This window comes from Sus scrofa, chromosome 1 (assembly GCF_000003025.6).
Source record: "Sus scrofa isolate TJ Tabasco breed Duroc chromosome 1, Sscrofa11.1, whole genome shotgun sequence".
NCBI lineage: Eukaryota > Metazoa > Chordata > Mammalia > Artiodactyla > Suidae > Sus > Sus scrofa.
In genome coordinates this window covers 84,037,595-84,062,830 of record NC_010443.5, presented here as the reverse complement: position 1 = coordinate 84,062,830, position 25,236 = coordinate 84,037,595, and the positions used below count along the sequence as shown (strand labels likewise).

The 25,236-nt window shown below is 35.8% G+C and overlaps 1 protein-coding gene across 3 annotated transcripts in view; it reads right to left on the bottom strand.

The window, feature by feature from the left end:
- IBTK (inhibitor of Bruton tyrosine kinase) overlaps positions 1 to 25,236 on the bottom strand; it is a 97,211-nt gene that overhangs the window by 7,921 nt on the left and 64,054 nt on the right. For 2 of the 3 annotated variants that reach the window (XM_005659413.3, XM_001924870.6), the window contains exons 24-26: positions 24,927 to 25,019; positions 24,253 to 24,396; positions 6,527 to 6,661 (exon numbers count right to left, since the gene is read on the bottom strand). In XM_005659413.3, coding sequence (XP_005659470.1) covers positions 6,527 to 6,661; positions 24,253 to 24,396; positions 24,927 to 25,019 — 372 coding nt within the window. Of the gene's footprint in view, positions 1 to 1,387; positions 1,479 to 6,526; positions 6,662 to 24,252; positions 24,397 to 24,926; positions 25,020 to 25,236 lie in introns of all 3 variants that reach the window. The other variant, XM_013992804.2, reaches the window with a different exon arrangement.

Genomic DNA, 25,236 nt, shown 5'->3' with positions numbered 1-25,236 from the left:
AGCAATGAAATGGATCAGTATTTTTCTAATACTGTTCATATGGCCATAAATATAATGATTAAATATTTGGAACAGGATAGGGAAAGAGTTTATAATACTCCAGCTTGTACTCCTCAATGAGTACAAGCCCATGGTCATTTTTCCTTCTCTGAACCTCTCATATAGCACTTAGTCATACACTGCTTTGTGACTTCTTTAACACTGTTAAACTGTAATTTTATTCTTCTGTCAATGAACTTCCATGTGTGCATATGTAGACACACCACCTAGACTTCAAATACATTTAAGGCTGGGCCTGTGTATTATGTATACCCAAGAGAAGCCAGCAGAATACCATACATATACCAAATGTCACATAATTTGGTGAATTAATAAATATTTTACTTTATCTGTTATATTTTATTACTTCCTTTTAAAAAAGCTCTTATGATTACATATTTCCTATGACTAAATTAAAATGAAATCCAAGCAGTTTTCTTTCTCAGTGATCAGATGACAACACATAACTATTTAAAACATTAACTTCCACTTACCAAACACCCAAACTATGGAGAGAGCATGATCCATCATATGCTCCTTTAGCTAAAATTTCCAAAGCAGTGTAACAGCACCCTTTTCACAATTAAGAGCCCTGATGTTATAGCACACTCTAGTGATCAACTATGAAACCACAAATCCACAATATTTTAAAAGTTCCACAGAAGACATATTTATCCAAAGAAATTAAATTTTTAAAAATAATGTAAAATTTTAAAATGTTAAAATATTAAAACCAACTGAACCATTCATATCTTAAAATACATACATCTATGGCATATAACCACTACATTAAAAACAAGTTACTGGAAAGAGAGCTACAATTCTGTTTCATTTATTCATCCTCTCGTTCACCAGATGCTCACTGAGCACCCACCACCTGCTAGGTAACATTCTAATCACTGAACATACAGCTGAATATACAGACATTCCATGGGGAGTACATTCCAGGTAGCCTAGTGAATGCCAGAAACTGCAGAGTACTGAACCCTATATATACTGTTTTTCCCCTATATATACATACATATCTATGATAAAGTTTAACTTATAAATTAAATTAGGCACAGTAAGAAAGTTACCACAATGATAAAACAGAATAGTTATAACAATATATTGTAATGAAAGTTAGGTGAATGTGGTCTTTCAAAACATCTTATACAAACTTAATGTCTTTTCCACCTTAACTAAGAACTAATCATGCATGCACTTTGGCTTTTGCACATACAAAAAAGTTTGATCTGATGTGCAATAGCAAAACTATTATGAATTTCTCCTTCATAATTTTATATATGAAGAGTCATTTATGCCAAACTCCTTAGCAACCTCAACAACATACAATTTTTTTTCTCACCTTATCAGATCGAGAACTCTCCATTTTCTCACTTAAAGGAAGCAATTTATGGCTCCTCTTTGGCACATCCGAATTGCCAACATCACTATCTCTGAAGGAAACATCCGAATAAGATGGAGATATCAAGAAGGCAGAGGGAGAGTCAAATCTGCCTTAGATGTGGACAGGCAATTCAACTCTTTAGTGTAGAGCTGATAACTAAACATAGAAGCTCATGAAATATCATAGAAACAATATAAGTGAGGGAGTTCCCATCATAGCTCAGCGGAAATGAATATGACTAGCATTCATGAAGACACACATTCAATCCCTGGCCTGGCTCAGTGGGTTAAGGATCCGGTGTTGCTGTGAGCTATGGTGTAGGTCAGAGACATGGCTCAGATCCTACACTGCTGGGGCATAGGCCAGCAGCTGCTGCTCCAATTAGACCCCTAATCTGGGAACTTTTACATGCTATGGGTGCGGCCCTAAAAAGCAAAAATGTAAGTGAAATGAAAGATGACCTACTAGTGAACTGCAAGTACGATGAGTCATATAAAAAGTCCATGGTGTTGGCAATATGGAGGTCACTGCTGAACTTAACCCAGACAGCTTCAGTTTAGTAATGGGACTAGAAGCCAGAATGGATTAAGAAGTGAGGGTGCTGACAGCTCTTTTGAGAAATCTGGCTGTGAAGGAAGCAGGGAATTGGTAATAATAGGACAACTGCTAGAAGAAAGTGTGGGGGCTAAGTGAGGGATTCAATACCCCACCCATTCTACATGCTAGTGATTTGAGGATATTCAAAACCAGATGGGAAGAATCTACTTAAAAGGAAAAGGTTGAACATCTATGAGAGAGGGATAATAAATAGTTTAAGCCTTCAGAAGTGAAAAGCGGTTAAGATATAACTATAGGTCTAATTCCTAGTGTTAGATGGGAAGGATAACTCTTCTATTGCAAAACAAGAAAGGAGGATGAGATGAAGACAAACAGAGGTGGGTTTCTGTGTATTTGAAGTAGGAAAATAAAGAAGTTACATGTCTTTCTATAAGCATGCCTATGGGATAGCACTTATAACTCACAAAAACAATGGTATGTTTATTTTTCGATTAAAAAGTCTATTAAATTTTTAAAAAAATATTATCACAGGAATTCCCGTCGTGGCTCGGAGGCTAATGAATCCGACTAGGAACCATGTGGTTGAGGGTTCGATCCCTGGCATTGCTCAGTGGGTTAAGGATCCAGTGCTGCTGAAAGCTGTGGTGTAGTTTGCAGTGATGGCTCTGATCCCACGTTGCAGTGGCTCTGGTGTAGGCCGGTAGCTACAGCTCCAATTGAACCCCTAGCCTGGGAACCTCCATATGCCATGGGAGCAGCCCAAGAAATGGCAAAAAGACAAAAGAAAAAATATTATCACAGATGTAGGTTCATTACGGAGGATGACCAATAACCAATTAAATTTTTTTTTCCAACTGAAAATTTGAATAGAAAAACCTCATGAAATATGTATACATAATGACTATTTTAGAACATTTAAAAATTATAATTAGGGGGTTCTCATTGGGCTCAGCGATAACAAACCCATCTATAGTATCCATGATGTTGGGGGTTTGATCCCTGGTCTCACTCGACGGGTTAAATATCCAGCATTGCCATGAGTTGCAGTGTAGGCTGCAGACGTGGCTCTGATCTGGCGTTGCTGTGGCTGTGGTGTAGGCTGGATGCTGCAGCTTTGATTCGACCTCTAGCCTGGGAACCTCCATATGCCATGAGGGTGGCCCTAAAAAAAAAATTAAAATTATAATTATATAATAAACACATTTATGAAATATATATAAAATATACATGCATAAGTGTGTGCGTATATACAAGTAGCACTCAAATGTAGTTTGGACATGGAATGCTAAGAGGGGTTGATTTTTTTTAAAATCATTTATAATGACATTTATTTCAACTAGGATTTTCTTAATACTGGACAAAACAAAATGAGAAATAAATTGAATGTTGAGGCTGATAAACTTCCTCCTCATAATGCTTTATACAGTTTTAAGTAATCATTTGTTTAAGGTTGTTCTTTCAGGCTGCATGTTCTATATGAGCAGGAGCTGTGTTAATATTTTTCACCACTGTAACTCAAATACCTATGGTAATGTCTGATCCAGAGCAGTTAATAAATGTCTTACATTGCACCCAATTTGTATTTATAAGACTTATGAAAACAGCCTTAATATTATTACATTATCATAAGAATGTGTTGGGGTTCCATTTAAGATTTTAATTTTATTTTATTTATTTATTTTTGTCTTTTTCTAGGGCCACATCCACAGTATGTGGAGGTTCCCAAGCTAGGGATCCAATCGAAGCTGAAGCCACCAGCCTGTGCCAGAGCCACAGCAATGCCAGATCCGAGCCACATTTGCAACCTACACCACAGCTCATAGCAACGCCGGATCCTTAACCCACTGAGCAAGGCCAGGGATCGAACCCGCAACCTCATGGTTCCTAGTCGGATTCGTTTCTGCTGCGCCACGATGGGAACTCCAACATTTTAATTTTAAAATAGCAATCCACTGCCAAAGCTATTTAAAAAGTTGGACAGACCAGATGACTCCTTCAGGTCCTTCCTAATCTCTGCTTTTCTGTACTAGAAGTAAACAGCTCAAGAACTTTAGCTGCAAATGTACCTGTATATAATAAGAAAGCAGGTCACGTTATCAACGCTAAAATTATGTTTAAAACAGTTCACCTAAATAGCAGTTTCCAAGGCTTTTAGAAGACCGACAGTTCCTGAGCTGCTTCAGGGCAGGTAAGGCAAGGTTAACTAATGATTCCCATCCCCTTCCTCACTTCAATCAGAAGTTTATATTTCCTAAATATAGATCAATTGGACAGGATAGAAAGCCCAGAATTAAACCCACACACCTACAGTCAACTCATCTATGACAATGGAGAAAAAACAGCCTGTTCAATAAGTGGTGCTGGGAAAACTGGACAGCCACAGGAAAAGAACACTCCCTAAGACCATACACGAAAATAAACTCAAAATGGATTAAAGACCTAGATATAAGACCAGACACTATAAAACTCTTAAAGGAAAACATAGGCCAAACACTGCGAAATAAACCAACCACAGCAACATCTTCTCAGATCCACCTCTTAGAGTAATGACAGTTAAAAACAAATTAAACTTAAAAGTTTCTGTACAGCAAAGGAAACCCTAAACAAAACAAAAAGACAACCCACAGAATGGGAGAAAATCTTTGCAAATGAAGCGACTGACAATGGATTAATCTCCAAAATGTATAAACACCTCCTACAGCTCAATACCGAAAAAACAAACAACCCCATCAAAAAATGGGCAGAAGATCTAAATGGACAATTCTCCAAAGACATATGGATGGCCAAAAAACACATGAAAAGATGTTCAACATCACTCATCATTAGAGAAATGCACATCAAAACTGCTATAAGGTACCACCTTACACCAGCCAGAATGGCCGTCATCATAAAGTCTACAAACAATAAGTGCTGAAGAGGGTGTGGAGAAAAAGGAACCTTATTACACTGTTGGTGGGAATGTAAATTGGTGCAACCACTGTGGAAAACGGCATGGAAATTCCTCAGAAAACTAAAAGTAGATCTACCATTTGATCCAGCAATCCCACTCCTGGGCATCTACCCAGAGAAAACCATGACTCGAAAACTCGCATGTACTCCAGTGTTCATTGCAGCACTCTATACAACAGCCAAGACATGGAGACAACCTAAATGTCCACTGAGAGGCATGGATCAAGATGATGTGGTACCTATACATAATGGAATATTACTCAGCCATTAAAAGGAACAAAATAATGGCATTTGTAGCAACATGCATGGACCTAGAAATTATCATGCTAAGCGAAGTCAGTCTGACAATGAGACATCAACATCAAATGCTATCACTTACATGTGGAATCTGAAAAAAGAAGTTTATATTTCCTATTTATTATAACTGGATATCAAACTTGATTTTAATGAAGGGCTTGGGGGGGATTGAAATTATTTATCATTATGAAAAAGTTATTAATCTGGTCACGACTGATTTTTAATTTTTTGTCTTGTCTAAAACACTCTGGGGAGTATATTCTATCTTGGAAAGATGTCACATTAGCAGAAATAGGAAAAAAAAACAACAACACTATTTAGTCAACCAACTTGAAATAGTTTTTTCTTCCAACACTAGCCTAATACCCATAAATATTCTCTTTTGAACACTGATTGAGGGAACTTGGATGTATCATGGTGGGGAAACTACTTTTATTAAAATTCTACCTTTAAACTAGGTTTATATGTTTGTGTTTCATATAGGCATATGAAACATCTTCTTAATATACACTGGACTTTAAAAACCAGTATCAAAAATAGCTAAAAGTTGTAAACACCCAAAGGTTGGTTAACAGATGCAAATAAACAGATGATTTTTTAACCATACAATGAAATATTAGTGAGTAATAAAATAGAATGAACTACTGATACACATAACAATGTGGATGAATCCTAAAACGTATGGTAAGTAAAAGACAGATTTAAAAAAAAAAGTACAGGGGTTTCCACTGTGGGGATCGAGAGCCTCTCTGCAGCACTGGAACGGAGGTTCAATCTGGAGCCTGGCACAGTGGGTTAAGGATCCTGTGTTGCTGCAGCTGTAACAACTGCAGATCAGATTCTGATCTCTGGCCCGGGAACTCCATATGCCACGGGGCAGCCAAAAAAGGAAACAAACAAACCAAAACAAAGTACATGCTGAATGACTTTACAGGTCTATAACTGTAGAATATATAAGCTAGTCTGTACTGAAGAAATGAGTGAGTAACTGCAGGGGAGCAGGATAGGGAAGGAAGGACCACACAGGGGCATGAGAGTGGTGGTTACATCCACCAACTGGAAAAGCTGTGATGATGGTTTCATAAGGGTTTCCACAGGCCAAAACTTCAAACTGTATACTTCAGATATGTACAGTTTACTGTGAGCCAATTATACCAAAATAAATCTTAAAAAAAATAAACACCGTAATTTTGAATGTAAAAGAATGTATAAAAATCTACCTCATAATTTTTAAAGACTACTTCAGCATGTAAAATCACCACAGAACACTTTAAGGTAGAAAATGTTTATTACCTTACAACTTTTGGATCCTGGGAATTTTCAATTCCTTTGAAACAAACTTTTCTGACATAATCAGTAGCAGATTTTTTTTCTTCTACTAAGAAATCCGGGAATGACTTGGATGAAACTGAATGTAGAGAAGATGCCCTGAAAGAACAACAGAGATGATGTAAAATACTCATTGTTTTTAACAAGGTTGCTGCTGAAAGTGACAAGGGGACAATGGAGTGAATGTATTATATAGTTACAGTTTTCAATGCAATGTTGGATTCTTGCTGTCAACTGTGAACTAACAAAACTGTGTATTATTAAAGCACAATCAATGGAGACCAACATGGGCAATAACTCAGATGTTGAAACTAGCAATGTTAGGAGTTCCTGTCATGGCACAGTAGAAACATCCAACTAGAAACCATGAGGTTGAGGGTTCGATCCCTGCCTCGCTCAGTGGGTTAAGGATCCAGCGTTGCCGTGAGCTGTGGAATAGATTGCAGACATGGCTTGGATCTAGCATTGCTGTGGCTGTGGTGTAGGCCAGGAGCTATAGCTCCGATTAGACCCCTAGCCTGGGAACCTCCATGTGCCAAGGGTGCAGCCCCAAAAAGAAAAAAAAAGCTATTATAACTATGCCTTAAGTAAAGACCAAAAATTTGCTCTGAATAAATTAATAAATAAGCTCAGCAGAGGGAAACTATGAAAAAGAACAAAAAAATTTTAAATCAACCAAAGTGACTTATGGGATAATACTAAGGTTAATTACATACATGTAACTGGAGTCTCGAAAGGAGAGGATATAATGGCAGATAAAAATATCTAAACAATAACCAAGCATTCTCCAAATTTGGTGAAACACACAAAATTAAAGATTCACGAATTTTAACCAACCCCAAAGAAAACAAACACAAAACCACGCTTAGACCCACACTGGGCAAACTGCTAAAAACCAGAGATCCAAAAAAAAGTCTTGAAAGCAGTCACAGAACTTCAACACAGCATGAAAACACCTAACTTATTAGAAACAATGAAGGCCAAAATATTTAATGTGATGAAAGGAGGGAAAACTGTCAATTCACAATTCCACATCCATATGAGTGAGCCTGGGCAAGGATCCTCTCCAAGTCAAGCTCTGAAATAAACCAGTCCTGTACGAACCTTGACTCAGTAATGTGGGAGACCTTGGACCGGGCACCCACCTAAATGTTAAGTTAAGCCATAACAGATTCCTGACCCAAAGGAACTCAGAGACAAAAACACTGGTTGTTTTAAGCAACTGCTTAGGGATTATTTGTCACAAACCAATAGATAACTATAGAAGATAACATATGAGTTAAAAGGACAAGGAAGACATACTAAAAACTGCTGAAATTAACTTAAAAGTTTACATGTCATAAAATTCATCCTATCAGAGTTCCCACTGTGGTTCAGCAGGTTAAGAACCCAACACAGTGTCCATGAGGATGCAGGTTCAATCCCTGGCCTTCACTCAGTGGGTTAAGGATCAGATGTGGCTTGGATCTGGCATTGCTATGGCTATGGTGTAGACCGGCAGCTGCAGCTCTGATTTGACCCCTAGCCCAGGAACCGCCACATGCCACAGGAGTGCCCTTAAAAAAGAGAAGAAAAAAAATTCCACCTTATCTCAAAACAATGGGCCAGGGACCTCTTATCTCACAAAAATACAACCAGCAAGTATATAGAAATTAACTGCCTAAGAGAATATGTGAAAATTAAAAGGAGGGATGTGTACCTTATCTGAACATTATATGTTGGTGGAATATAATGTAATTGGTCAAATAAATACCTACCTGAATACATACATAAATAACTATGCAAATTAATTTGATAATCTACATGAACTAGACATACCTTGAAAAAAACAATTTATCAAAGGTAACAAAAAATAAGAACTCAAAAATATACCCTCATGTACAAAGTCATTTTACTTTCAGTAACTGAACTGCCGAAGCAATCCAGTGGGAAGTGTTTTCTATAATAAATGGATTAGAGAAGAGAAAAAAAAAAAAAACTTTTACCTTTCACACTATACCCCCAAATTATTTCAAGATGAATTATAGACCCAACATAAAAGCTACTATCCTGGAGTTCCCATTGGGGCTCAGCAGAAACAAATCTAACTAGGTTCCATGAAGATGCAGGTTCGCTCCCTGGCCTCACTCAGTGGGTTAAGGATCTGGCATGGCTGTGGCTGTCATGTAGGCTGGCGGCTGCAGTTCCGATTTGATCCCTAGCCTGGGAACCTCCATATGCCGCAGGTGCAGCCTCCAAAGGGCAAACAAACAAAAAACTACTAGCCTAGAAGAAAACAAAAGACTATCACAACAACTTGGTGGTAAGCAAAGGTTTCTTAAGGACATACATAGCAATAACCATCAAATCAAGAAATGATAAATTAGGAAGTTCCAGTTGTGGCTCAGTGGTTAACGAATCCGACTAGGAACCATGAGGTTGCAGGTTCAATCCCTGGCCTTGCTCAGTGGGTTAAGGATCTGGCGTTGCCGTGAGCTGTGGTGTAGGTCGCAGACACGGCTCAGATCCCACATTGCTGTGGCTGTGGTATAAGCCGGTGGCTACAGCTCCTCTTAGACCCCTAGCCTGGGAACCTCCATATGCCATGGGAGCGGCCCTAGAAAAGGCAAAAAGACAAAAATAAAATAAAAATAAGTACCACAAAAAAAAAAAAAAATCAATATAATTCATCACATTAACAGGATAAAAGTCCTATGGAAAAGTTCTGTGATCAAGTCAATGAAGCAAAAAAATGAAATATTTAGGGATACATTTAACAAAACATGGATGGACATGATACATACACTGAAAAGTACAAAACACTGCTGAGAGATTTTAAAGAGGCCCTAAAGGACACCATGTGATAGATACTATGTTCATTCTTAGAAGGCTCACTGACTCAATAACAATAACCTATCAATACTGTGCCATTCATCTATAGATTCAAAGCAATATCCAACAAATCCCAGCAGGGTTTTTTTTTGATAAGCCAAATCTAAGATTTATATAAACATGGTCAAAACTGAAAATAGAGAAGATAATTTTGAAAAAAAAGACAAGTCAGAGAAATTGTCCTATCTGATTTCAATACTGATAAAAGCTATCATTATTGAGTCAGTGTGGTGAGGGCACAAGCACATACAAGCTGGTCAAAAGGAACTGAGTTAGGGTCCAGATCTAGACCCACACATACTTTTTCCAGCAAAAGTACCAAATAATAAAATGGAGAAAGGACAGTCTTGTAAAAAAATTGTGCTGAAACTAGGAATATCTGTATGAGAAAAAAGAATAAAACAAAAAACTTGACCTCTACCTTATCAACATATAAAAAGAAACTTAATCATAAACCCAATCACAAAAGCTAAACTTAGGAAACATCTAGATCAAAACAAACACAAAATTTTTGTAACCTTGGAATAAAGATATTAAAAGCCCTAACTTTAATTGAAAACAAACAAACCCTGATGTAATAGGTTTTACCAAAATGAAAAACTTATGCTTCTCCAAAGAAAAAGGTTATTAAGAAATGAAAAGGCAAAATACAAAGTGGGAGAAAATATTCACAAAACATATAGCCAACAAAGGCCTTATTTCCAGAATAGAAAACTCTTAGAATTCTATATTAAGAAAATATATTGGGAAATAACAATTTAAAAAAATTAAAAAAAACAGCCCAATAAAAGGAAAAGATCTGAACAGACATTTCAAAGATATGAAAATGGTCAGTAAGCCCCTAAGAAATGTAAAATAAAAAACACCTACTAGAAGAGCTAAAATTAAAAATTAAATATACAAAGTGTTGGAAAGGATATGGAATAATGGAAATTCTTATATGCTGCTAGTAGGAATGCATAATGGCATGACCATTTTGGGAAACTGGTACTTTTCTCAAACTTACTCACTTAGCAATTCTACTCCTAAGTGTTTACTCAAAAGAAATAACACAAGACTTGTACATAAATAATAACTTTTTTCATAAAGATAAACTGGAAACAACCCAGTATTTTTCAACAACAACAAAAAAAGAAGAAATTCCTAATACATGCAACAACATAGATAAAGCTCCAGAAAGAAGGAAGCCAGACACAAGACAGAGCCCACTGCACACAGGTGCCAATTACATGAGTTCTAGAATAGGCAAAAACTAACCCTATTATAGTAATAGGAATTTCATTACTTGTCAAAACTACCACTATACACTTGAAATCAGCCCATTTTATTTTATGTAAATTATACCTCAGTAATTGCAAAAAAAAAAAAAGAAAAAACAAACAAAACAGAATACCCAATGAAATCTATACTCCTCTAAATGACAAATAATTTCTTATGGATAGGAACTGGAGAAACTGCAACTCACATACTGCTGATGAGAATGTTTAGCGGTATCTACTAAAAAATGAATACATGCATATCCTATGACCTGCTAATTTCATTCCTAGTTATATACGCAACAGAAATGCAAACATGTTCAACATGGACATGAACTAGAATATCTACAGCAACCCTAACAGTAAAACAATAAAGCTACTCAAATGAAGTGAATGAATAAACTGTGGTATATTTACATATGGTATATTAGACAGTACTCATCAAAGCATAAATTTCATAAATATAACGTTGAACAAAAGCCAGAAACAAGATGATTCTATATGTATGTATGCATATATTTTCAAAAAGAGAGAAATTACTCCATGGAACTAGAAGTCAAGATAGTTGACTGGGGAAGAGGGGATTTCTGAGGTGTTGGTAAATATTACCTCTTGATTTGAGTGCTGGTTTCACAAGACGTATTCACAGTTTATGAAAATACAACAACCTAACGAACATAACTGCACTTCTAAGTGTATAAATTATACTTCAATAAAAAGTAATTAAAATTTAAATCTAATTTTACATGGATAAGAGTTCCTGTTGTGGCTCAGCAGGTTAAGAATCCATCTTGTATCCACAAGGATGTGGGTTCAATCCCTGGCTTCGCTCAGTGGGTTAAGGATCCTGCGTTGCCTTAAGCTGTAGTGTAAGCTGCAGACACGGCTGACATCCCACACTGCTGTGGCTGTGACGTAGGCCAGCAGCTGAAGCTCCGATTTGACCCCTAGCCTGGGAAATTCCATATGCCGCAGATGCGGCCCTAAAAAGAAAAAATAATAATGATTTTACATGCTTACCATAGAGGAACATAAAACTTAAGTTGATCTGAATAATCAAAAATATACAAAATTAATCACACCCAATACAGGTTGTAATACTTTAAGGGTGGGATGCACTTTAGAATATCCACCAAAAAACTGTAAACAAGTTTAAAATCATTTATACAGATTGATTTAGCCTCCAAAGATTTCATGCTCATGTTTTTATGGTATTAGAATCATTTTAGGAGTTCCCGTCATGGCTCAGCGGAAGCGAATCTGACTAGTACCCATGAGGACAGAGGTTCAATCCCTGGCCTATGGCGTTGCCATGAGCTGTGGTGTATGTCACAGATGCAGCTCAGATCCCATGTGGCTGTGGCTGTGGTGTGGTGTAGGCCAGTGGGCTCCAGCTTTGATTTGGTTCCCTAGTCTGGGAACCTCCATATGCCGCGAGTACTTAAAAGACCAAAAAAAAAAAAAAGAATTGTTTTATCTAGCAATCAGTGTTTTACTTTATAATCAAAAATATAAAAAGATTTTGCAGGGTAGTAGGTAAGGCACACAGGCTCTGCTACCGACTGCATGGGTTCAAATCTTGGCTCTGCCAAGTAAAAGCTTTGACCTTGGGGAGGCACTTAACTACTGAGTTTCAATTTCCTCATCAATAACATGGAGATACTAGTACCATCTCCTTCATTATAATGGTTGTCATGAGAATCAAATGTTAACTTATGATAAAATACTGAAACAGTACCTGACACATAGAAATGCTATGTTAAGTCTGTTACTATCTACAATTTTTACAGCATTTAAACAAAACTGATTTTTCCCCCTGCATTTATTTCTCAATTATTTACTTGGCTGCATTCCTGGGCCAGGAATTGAACCCACACCACAGCAGTGACAATGCTGAATCTTTAACCTGCTAAGCCACCAGGGAACTCCCAAAACTAACTTATTTTGATTTAAGAGAAAGACAAGAAAATAAGAATAACATAGACATTCTGACACGAAGAAATGTAGTCAGCTAATAGACATAATACCTCTTCCTTTCCTAAAATGTGACTTAGAAAATAAATTCAAAAAGATAATTTGTCGTTACTATTTTGTATACTAGAACTGTATCCTTAGCATCATTTTTGGAATTCTTAATAATAGTCAAAATTATGAACAATAATAATGTAAACAGCTCCCTAGTCTAACATTAATTTTCTTCTCTTTTATTTACTCAGAAAATAAAGGGAGTTCCCTTGTGATGCAGTGGGTTAAATATCTGGTATTGTCATTGCAGCAGCGTGGGTTCAATCCCTGGCCCACAACTTCCACATGTCATAGGCACAGGCTCCCCACCCCCGCCCAAAAAAAGAAAAAACAAAGTGAACACAAATGCTGACCAGTTAATTTAATTTAAATACTTCGAAAAAACCATGAAATCCACACCCAGATTAATTTCATACACTATTTGGGGTGCCCCATAAAAAATTGGCAAGGCCTTTTAAAATCCTTTATCTTGTTAGACCAGCTCACTTGTACTGACCTAACCACTGAAACACTTTTACATGCCTTATCTCATTTAGTCCTTACAATAACAACCCTTAAAGTATTTTCATCACTACCTAAGTTTAAAAAAGTGACAACCAAAGCTGAGGGATCTCAGTGATCCTAAGATCACTCAAGATAAGGCAAAATGGGATCCAAACCCAATTCATAATGATCACAGAACTCATTTTGCCATCTAGTCCACCACTGGCTTCAATACGAAATCAGAACAATACTCGCATAAAATGCCAAAGATGACACAAATGGGAGGAATATGATGATTCATACTCTGTTTTGTTAGCATATGAGCTAAGAGCATCCTTTCATAACAAAATCAGCTACAAATTTTTATCAAATTTCTATTTGCTCAATAATAAAATCAATGTAACCTGCCTCACAGAATTTTTCAAAAAAAAAATTCATCATAAACTTACTACATATCAAAGAAATCAGTTAATCATGTGAATATATTACAAATTAAGTTAAAGTATATAATAATGGTTAACATTTATACATTTGATTATACAATGTTAAAGGTACTGTGCTAAAAAAATGTGTTTCATTTATTAACTCAGTTTAGCTTTACAACACCCCTGGTGAAATTCCTTCTATGTTTAGCCCTATTTATGAACAAGAAGACAAAGACTGCATCACCAATCTGAATTCACACTGCTACCAGGCAAGGCTCTCTCCTGAACCCAGGCTTAATCATTATACCCTACTGCTGGTCCACACTTAAAAATTACATACCCTATTTAGAATCTTAAATCATATGAGATAAATGTTCTTTACAGATTTGTATCTGAAACAAGACCTATTAAGTCATTCCTATTCAAGATATTTCTTCGAAAGGAACTTAACCATGATTTTATCACAAAATTTTCTCCAAAACATATACATATATAGAACTTTAAAAAATTAAATACATATACAAAGAACCACTTCTGATTTCCTTATCAATTCCTTTCTCCTCCTCCAAACACACAAACCTGAAGGTTTCTACTGGAAAACAGGGTAACTATGGCGTAAGTACAGTACAGTGTATCATTAGTCATTTGGGAACAGTGCTGGGAAATATTATGTCAAAAAAATTGCTGAGTGTCTTTTTAAGTAATTCATGTCTCTGAAACTTCACAACAATCTGTATAAAACCCACAAGTTGTCAGACTCATCTTGGTGGTAATTTGGAAACTCCCAGATGTGGTAAAATTTATATACACCTTAAAATTTTTTATTTAATAGCCATTTATGATAATGTCTCCTTAAGAATAAATAGAGGTAACAGTGCTCAAAAAATATCTTAAACTCACAAGTTCATTAATCACGCATAGTGGTTACCTATAAAATGTCTTACACAGATCTCTTTTAAATGAGTTCTATTATTCTTTCCACTGATCATGCCACGATTTGAAACAGTGTCTGATTTCCCAAGATCTTACTTTTCTAACTCAGGCTCTGGCTATTTTCCATTTTAGCAGCCAGAGAAACTTTATGAAGAAGAATTTCAAGACATCTGTAGCCACATAAAAATTAATAGAGATTTTGTTCTTTAACTAAAGCAGCGCTAAAATTTTGCTTTAATGAATAACACTTCTAGCTTTAAAAAGTTACATAATTGAAATTAGTTTGTAATTTATAGGTTATCTCCAAATGGAATTCCGAAGAATTTACATTCATACATCAAGCCAGGCCACAAAGATTGTACATTCTTCCACTCAAGATGACTGGTGAGAAATGTTGTATTATTCCTCCAAGTAAAACATTTGATAATGAAAAATGAGCAACTCCTATATATGCTTGGTGTTTTCACATTAGATTTAAAATGCAACTGGTTAGAACTTCACTGTAATGCAAAAACCAGTTGTCTTTAAGCATTTAACACTGCCACATGTAACTGCATACAGCAGGAGTACTGCCTACATACTAAGGAGTCATGCAGACTAGGTGAATGAATGTGTGAACAAACTAAATAAAATTCCTTATCACAACCAGAAGCAGACTTAGAGGGCTAATTTGTGATTTGCTAAGAATTGCACTTTAACCTTATTAAGATAAACATAAAAAATAAGTATAAAGATAACATTATAAACATTAAGTATAAAAAAATCTTCTAATAAATAAAATTATATTAGATGATTCATCAGGATGATGAAGATGTACCTTTGAGAAGTACTTAAAAAAGACAAAGATAAATCACTACGGTAATGAATATATTCCATAAATACAATCTGTAAATCAGATTAATTTTCTACTTTTTTTCAAAGCTGTGCTAAGTTTAAATTCTATCAACATTTTTAAGGCCAGTATTTATAAGAAATAGTCTCAGGAAAACAAATCTTGCTTTTTTTAAACTCCTTCAAGTATATACCACATGCACTTACACCCTATGTGTATCTGATTAAAAAGCAAGTGATATACTAAAATGCAGCCTTCAAAGGATTTAAAAAAAAAAAAAATTCAACAACTGAATAATGACTGTTTCCATTTATACTAAATACACATCAAAATTCAGGAATACCAACATCAATCATTTTACATAAGTATGTTCTTAAAATTTCTAACAAATGTTTGCCAATCCATGCTCTATAATAAAATTTCCATGACCAAATTATATGTATATATTACATACATCTATGCTTATGTATGATTACTTACATATACATATTTATACCTTACATAAAATTTTACTAAGTTAGCTATTTATTTGCTTTATACTGCTTGAATATATAAATTCCAAAGATTTTAGCAGAAATGAACTTTGAAAGAGCCTTCATCTACCAAAAATATAGTCTCTCAAGAAGTTATAAAGAGGTTTAATGATCAGTTTTATGACAATTTATATATCTCTCATTTTAATAAAAATTCAAAATAAAATTATAATCAAATTTAGTTCCCTAAAATATATAAGATCCATTATATGTTTGTATTTAAATTTTCCAGTTGCATTTTCATAAAATAAACATATAATAAACATCACTTCTAATTCACAGTCACCAAAATACTTTTCAAAGAAAAATACCCTGATTATATCTGTGGCCAAATTTTATGGCATTTTTCTTCCCACATTCCTAGAATTCTCTTTAATAGACCACAATGGATTTCTTCTGAAATTTAGAAAGTCTCTTCAATGTAGGAGATGAGCTCATGTTGCTAATAGTGGGGAAAATGTTTTCCTAATCTGAAAACCAAAGTCTGAAGTTACAAATAAATGATTACTTTAATCCTTTTCTCTGAAATCCCATATAAAGAACAAGAGAGTAATCAGAAAGGCATAAACCCACAAAGGCAAAAGATGAAGGCATTAAGACAATAGCAGACTAAAAGCTGTGATATCCTAGTGAAAGCAGAAAAAAGCCAGATTAATCACTGATGTAGTGGAAATAAAGGGAACCTGCCCTCCAGTGGGGTGGTGGGAGAGCGTGGAGCTCGGAACCCTGAAAAGGCATGTACACTGGACACATAGTATGTATCAATCCTGAGGTAGGCGTGAGAATGAAAACATGAATACTAGTTCAAAGGTGACCTGTGGAGTGGCTGAGAATGACAGCTGTCCCCCATTTCCATGTGGTCAGGTGACTTCCTCCACTGTGGTAGAAGAAAAATTTTGATTGAAAATCACTAATTATAGGGGCAGGTCAAAATGAATACAATCTAAACACTAAACAATGAGCTACGTAAAAATCTAAATCAGATGGGGAGAAGCTCAGTCCCAGTCCTAAGTGGTTCACCCCCATCAGTGGTGAGAATGCTGGGAACCAAACACAAAAATTGAAAAGCCTCCTCTGTAGAGAAACTGAGAGACCAAGGAGAAAAGATATGGGGATAGTGAACATTACGTCCTCTATACTGCTAAGTTATCCTACAGTCACATTAACCAGTCCACCTATTCCTCACAGGCACACAGAGACTCCAAGCAGAACTTGAAACGATTAACCAAATAAAATAAAACTAAAATAAACCAAGATATACATAAGAGTGGATAAACACGAATGTAAATCATGACTATTTTTAAGTTTTATAAGTGAAATCATACAGGTTTTGTTTTGGTTTTTTTTTTTTTTTTTTTTTTTTTTAGGGCTATACCTGCTGCATATGGAGGTTGCCAGGTAAGGCGTTGAAGCGGAGCTACAGCTGCTGGCCTACATCACAGCCACAGCAATGCCAGACCTGAGCTGTGTCTTCAACCTACACCACAGATCATGGCAATGTGGGATCCTTAACCCACTGAGCGAGGCCAGGGATGGAACCTGCAGCCTCACAGTTCCCAGCTAGATTCGCTTCCACTGCACCACAACAAGAACTCCTTTTTTTTTTTTTTTAAATTAGGGCCAAACCCTCAGCATATGGAGGTTCCCAGGCTAGTATTCGAATCAGAGCTATAGCTGCCAGCCTACACCACAGCCACAGCAATGGCAGATCCGAGCAACACTGGATCTTAACCCACTGATCAACACCAGGGATCGAACCCGCATCCTCATGGATCCTAGTCAGGTTTGTTAACAGCTAAGCCACAATGGGAACTCCCATACACATTTTTTTTTTCTTGAATGGCTGCTTTTGATCAATATCATATTTATGAAATTTATCCACACAGCCATATTTAGTCTTAATTTGTTTTTCATAATTCACTACTCTACAAATAAACTACAATCTATCCATTTACTACTGTAGACATTTAGTTTGTTTCCAGTTTTTGGCTTTTACAAATAATATGAACATTCTGATACATGTTACCTGGTGAGGATATTAAGATATTTCTGTTGATATATACTAAAGAGTAAAAAAGTTTTATAAAGTACAGATATATTTAACAGTTGACTATTACATAAGATACTATAAAAACAGCACCATCAGAAAATAAGAAAAAGCTCATGGCAATTAAAGATTTTATTAATTAAAACACTCAGTAGAAGGGCTGCAAGATAAAGTCTGGGAAATGTTCCAGAAAAGTAGAATAGGAAGATAATTATGTAGACAAAAGAGCAAAAGTAAGAAAATTAGCAAAGTACAGGAAGAGCCACATCCAGCTAACAGTAAGGTGGAAAGTATCAATAGTACATAAGATGTTCCTAGAACTTAAAGACATGCTTTTCCCAATTAAAAGAGTACATCAAGTATATATTTTGATAATATAAAAGAACCCTCATTAAGTCACACCACTATGAAATTTGAGAATACTGGAGATAAATAAGTGGGGAGGGGGAAAAGATAGGAAGCTGCTAACACATTAAGAGTTAGGAACTGGAATGGTATTAGACTTCCTAATAGCAATGAGAAAGAAAAAGGACTCTACAAATGATTTCCAACTCAGACATCTGGTCTACCTTATCAGTCAATAATGAAGAGAATAATTCACAATAGCCAAGACATGGAAACAACCCAAATGTCCATCGACAGACACCTGGATTAGGAAGATGTGGTACACAATGGAATAGTACTCAGCCATAAAAAAGAACGAAATAATGCCATTTGCAGCAACATGGATGGAACCAGAGACTCTCATACTGAGTGAAGTAAGTCAGAAAGAGAAAGACAAATACCGCATGATATCACTCATATCTGGTATCTAATATACAGCACAAATGAACCTTTCCACAGAAAAGAAAATCATGGACTTGGAGAATAGACTTGTGGTTTCCCAGGGGGAGGGGGAGGAAGTAGGATGGATTGGGAGCTTGGGGTTAACGATGCAAACTATTGCTTTTGGAATGGATTAACAATGAAATCCTGCTGTGTAGCACTGAGAACTGTCTAGATACTTACAATGGAGCATGACAATGGAAGAAAAAAGTATGTATACATGTACATGTAACTGGGTCACCATGCTATACAGTGGGAAAAAAAATTGGGGAAATAACAATAAAAAATATGTATATACATATATATATAATAATTTTTAAAAAATGAATAAAAACATTTTCAAACATGTAAGAGCTCCAAAAATGTATGTCCTATACATCCTTCATCAAAAAACTACTGGAACTGTGTTATATCAAACCAAAGAGTAAAGCAAGAAATACAAAAAGATGGAATCTTGAAAACTGGAGATGACACACTGGAAGTAGGTAAGGCAATTTCTGAGATGACAGTTAAGGGCAGTCTCAAGATCACAGATATTAAGCAGGCCTGGAAAAGGCCTAGTTTGGACCCAAGAAATCAGATTTCTAACAAAGAGGACTCCAAGAAAAAACAAAAGTTGGAGTTCCCATTGTGGTACAGTGGAAATGAATCCAACTACTATCCATGAGGATGCGGGTTTAATCCCAGGCTTTGTTCAGTGGGTCAAGGATCCAGCTTTGCTGTGAGCTGTGGTGTCGGTCACAGATGTGACTCGGATCTGGCGTTGCTGTGGCTGTGGTGTAGGCTGGCAGCTGCGGTTCCAATTCGACCCCTAGTCTCGGAACTTGCATATGCTACGTGTGCGACCCTAAAAAGCAAAAAAAAAAACTAAAAAAAAAAAGTCATAAATTACCCAATATATTTCATCATACTGGAGAGAGTTCTGTTTTAGACGGTTTGAGGGGAGAGGGAGAATCAGTGATGAGTGCATAGGTAGCAAAGAAAAACTGAGGGAATTACTTATTCTAGGGAAAAATAGAAAAGTATTTTTTTAAATATTTCTTAAAAGTATTTATAAAAAGGAAATATAATCATACTCATAATACTATTCTGTTGTGAATCTTCATTAACGAGTCATGTCATAAAAGAGGTTTGGGGAGTTCTCATTGTGGCTCAGTGAGTTAAGAATCCAACTCATATCCATGAGGACATGGGTTCAATCCCTAGCCTCACTCAGTGGGTTTAAGGATCCAGCATTGCCATGAGCTGTGGTGTACGCTGCAGATGCTGCTTGGATCCTGCCTAGCTGTGGCGGCACAGGCTGCAGCTCTGATTTGACCTCTAGCCTGGGAACTTCCATACACCACTGCTGTGGCCCTAAAAAGACAAAAAGAGAGAGAGAAGGTTTAGGACGGGGACTACTATCTTTCATGATAAGCCTTCAAGTATTATCATATTATTACATTTTTTTAAACTATTGTTTTAATTTGATTTTAAAAAATCTTTTGGAGTTCCCGTCATGGCACAGTGGTTAATGAATCTGACTAGGAACCATGAGGTTGCGGGTTCGGTCCCTGCCCTTGCTCAGTGGGTTAACGATCCGGCGTTGCCGTGAGCTGTGGTGTAGGTTGCAGACGCGGCTCGGATCCCGCGTTCCTGTGGCTCTGGCGTAGGCTGGTGGCTACAGCTCTGATTCGACCCCTAGCCTGGGAACCTCCATATGTCGTGGGAGCGGCCCAAGAAATAGCAAAAAGACAAAAAATAAATAAATAAATAAATAAAAAATCTTTTACTGGGTTGGGAAGAAATAGAAATAGATCTGAAATAGATTCTGAACAAAAAGTATTTGTCTATTAGTTGGATTTCCTAACTTGAGAGATCATTGTTTTTTTCCTCCTTTTGTTCATTTACTTTGTTTTTAAATAAGGAAACTGGTTGATGGCATGCCTAAAACTCTATTACTAAGCCCAAAGCTTCCTCATGTGCTTAGTTATTCTTTCCACTGGCAATATATTTAGTATTTTAAAAACGTTTTAAAAAATCGTTTCTATACTTTTCCTTAGAGAAAATACAATTTGCCATTGTAACAGCTACCCTATAAACCCTACAGCGGCAGTGATCAAAACAGTTTTGTACATTGCCTACCATCAGAAACTAGAACAGTGCCTTGCATATAGAAGGTACACAACAAATACCAATGAATTAAAACATGCTACTAAATCCATTCCCTAGAGTTTTCCCATTTTCATTTTTAGTTGAATTTTCCTACTTCTTGTTTTATTTTCTTTTTCTGTGATCATGTTTTAGGCTTACTAGTAGTTATAACAGACATTAATTTAGTCCTACTGATGGCACTCAAAATAAAATGAGTTGTCATTCTCTTCAATATAATTTACATTTTAATTGGTAAAAATTTCCCTCTTACAAATAGAAATGGTAGCATTAGAAGCAATGAAGGGATGCTCCCAAACCAAGAAGACTCTCCCATGGCCTCTTCAATGCTTGTGAAAGCAACAGGGTTCTAGTGATCTTTCCTGCCCTTCACACTGTTCTTCTGCCTCTAAAATTGGTTTCCAATTTTGATGATATTAGTTACAAAGAAAAAGGAGGCTGGGAGGGGAGCAGGAAGTACAACCTATTTAATAGATCTCAAAATTGCTCTGATCTCTTTAGAGATTATTCCTATTAATGCTGCATTATGGGGAAATTCTAATGGAGAAAACTTATATAATACAATATTAAGTAAACAGCCCTGCTTTTAAAAGTGACAATAAGGAATGATTATAACAATGTAAACAGTTGTGATATCCGAATTGTAAGGGAAGAAATAAAATTGTCATATGCAGATAACATTATACTATATATAGAAAAACCTAGGGACTCCACACAGAAACTACTCGAGTTGATCAATGAATTCAGCAAAGTAGCAGGATACAAGGTTAGCATCCAGAAATCAGCTGCATTTTTATATACTAACAATGAAATGTCAGAAAAGCAATGTAAAAAAGCAATACCTTTTAAACCACACCCCAAAAAAAAAAAAAAAAAACCTAGGAGTAAACCTAAACAAGGAGGTGAAAGACTTATATGCTGAGAACTACAAAACGTTCATCAAGGAAATTAAAGAGGATTCAAAGAAATGGAAAGATATCCCATGCTCTTGGATTGGGAGAATTAAATATTGTTAAAATGGCCATACTACCCAAAGCAAGCTAGAGATTTAATGTGATCCCTATCAAATTACCCATGACATTTTTCATAGAACTAGAACAAAGAATCCAAAAATTTATATGGAACCATAAAAGACCCAGAACTATCAAAGCAATCCTGAGGAACAAAAACAAGGCAGGAGGCACAACCCTCCCAGACTTCAGACAATACTACAAAAAGCATAGTAATCAAAACAGACATACATACAGATCAACAGAAGAGAAAGTCCTAAAATAATAGTCAATTAATCTTCGATAAAGGAGGCAAAAATATAAAAAGGGAAAAATACAGTCTCTTCAGCAAATGGTGCTGGGAAAACTGGACAGCTGCATATGAATCGATGGAACTAGAACTCACCCTCACACCATGCACAAAAATAAACTCAAAATGGCTTAAAGACTTAAATGTAAGATGACACAATTTTAATGCTCCTAGAAGAGAACACAGGCAAAACATTCTCTGACATGAATCATACAAGTGTTTTACTTAAGTCAGTCTGCCAAAGCAATAGAAATAAAAACAAAAATACATCAACAGGACCTAACCAAACTTACAAGCTTTTGCACAGCAAAGGAAACCATAAACAAAACGAAAAGACAACCTAAAGAATGGGAGAAAATAGTTGCAAACAATGCAACCAACAAAGGCTTAATCTCCAAAATGCACAAACTCAAAAACAACCCAATTGAAAAATGGGCAGAAGACCTAAATAGACATTTCTCCAAAGAAGACACAGATGGCCAATAGGCACACAAAAAGATGCTCAACACTGCTAATTATTAGAGAAATGCAAATCAAAACTACAATGAGGTACCACCTCATACCCATCAGAATGGCCATTATTAATAAGTCTACAAATAAGAATGCTAGAAGGGTGTGGAGAAAAGGGAACTCTCTTACACCATTGGTGGGAATGTAAACTGTATAACTGCTATGGAAAACAATATGGGAAGTTCCTCAGAAAACTAAATATAGTACTACTGTATGATCCAGCAATCCCACTCCTAGGCATATATCTAGACAAAACTATAATTTAAAAAGACAACAGGCAAATCAACAATAATGGAAAAAATAAACTGCATGCAGGTGCAGTTTCAATTCAGCCCCTAGCTCAGGAACGTCCACATGCCACAGGTACAGCCGTATTAAAAAAAAAAGAAAAAAAAAAGAAATAATGCCATTTGCAGCAACATGGATGCAACTAGAGATTATCATACTAAGTGAAGTCAGAAAGACAAACACCTTATGATATCACTTATATGTGGAATCTAAAACATGGCGCAAATAAATCTATCTACAAAACAGAAACAGACTCACAGACATAGAAAACAGACTTGCGTTTGCCAAGAGGGTGAGGAAGGAATAGGATGGACTGGGAGGTTTGGGGTTAGTAGATGCCAAACTATTATATTTAGAAAGGATAGACAATAAGGCCCTACTGTATAGCACAGGGAACTCTACCCAATCTCTTGAGGTAGAACATAATGGGAAATAACATTAAAAAAGAATGTGTATATATAATATGTATGACTGAGTCACTTTGCTGTACAGCAGAAATTGGCACAATATGGTAAATCAACTATAATAAAAAATTTTTTAAATAAAGATATTCATGATACAGATGGACAAAAACTAGTGGTGGTAAAAATATTAATGTTTGCTTTTATCAAATTTTTCTATGATAGCTATTATTTCTTATAAAAATGAAAAAATAGAATCCTCCTTTAAATTGCTTTAGCAATAAATATTAAATACCAAGAAATCATATCTATATATATGAAAAATTTTTGAAAATCAAGATGTACTTGTCAAAACACACACACACAAAAAAACAAACAAAAAAATTAAAGTCTTGGAGTTTCTGTCATGGCTCAGCAGAAGCGAATCTGACAAGTATCCACAAGGACACAGGTTCAATCCCTGGCCTCACTCATTCGGTTAAGGATCTGGTGTTGCTGTGAGCTGTGGTATAGGTGGTAGACGTGGCTTGGATTTGGCATTTCTGTGGCTGTGGCATAGGCCAGAAGCTACAGCTCCCATTCAACCCCTAGCCTGGGAACCTCCATATGCCGTGGCTGCAGCCCTAAAAAGACAAAAAATTTTTAAAAAAATAAAAATAAAGTCTTTATTTCCCAAATTCCAATTTTTAACTGAGAAGCAAAGAGAATGAAATAGTTGGAAAGATAGGAGAGAAAAAAAATTCCAAAGCCAAGAAATATCTTAAAGCTAATGTACAAATATATGCTTATTTTAATAAACATTAGAGCATACCATGCATTCGCTGGTTTGGAGGTTTTTGAAGGAGCAGTTAAAGCTGTTTCCACGCTATTCATTCCTGAATTGTTATCTTTGGTAGTCATTGCAATCATTTTTCGTTGCTTCTGAGAAAGTTTAACTCCATGAGAAATCATTTTTCTAGAAATTAAGTTAAATTAAACCAATTACTTCCACTGCTTCTGAGAAAGTTTAATTCCATAAAAAATAATTTTGTTAGAAATTAAACCAATTCACATTAATTTCTGACTAACAAAGTTCACAGGTAATTACACTGCTTTCTGTTTGGGATTTTACTATTACTAGATCAAAATGACCGTAAGTTTCAGTTTATATTATCAATGATCATGTAATAGCTACATGAGCCATTCTATTAATATATTTGCCTCATGCTTGTATCAGAAATGATCATTTTAGAGGCCTACAATGATCATTTTAGAGGCAAATTTATGGCATAATACGGTATTCCAAAAGAGCTGGACTATCAGCCCAACTCAATCTTTAGCATATATTTAAGAATCATGTTATGGAGGCTAAATTACCTAGAAAAGAGCTTATAATTAACTTAAACTATCAAATGCAGAAAAATAAAAGGAAAGGTCCAGTAGGTCTTTCCAAATCTTTAGAGCAGAACTATAATACAACATGGTCTTTATGATTTTGTAACAAACCCCAAATTTGTCTTTGGTGTAGCTCCACATTTTTGTCTACTTTCTTCAATTTGCATGATGGTTCTGAGATCCACGACAGGAGGGCTGACAGGACTACAAGACATAAAAATTACTTTACAATCCATTCACTTACCAATACACCCAAACGTCAATGAAACTGTAAATTACATATAACATCATTAATGAGAGGATAATTTAGGTCTATTTTGCCAGCTATGGCCAACTTCAAAACAGATATTTTGAATGGAAGACACTTTTACATATACATACATAAATAACAGCTAAAAATACATCCAAAGTCATAATGTTA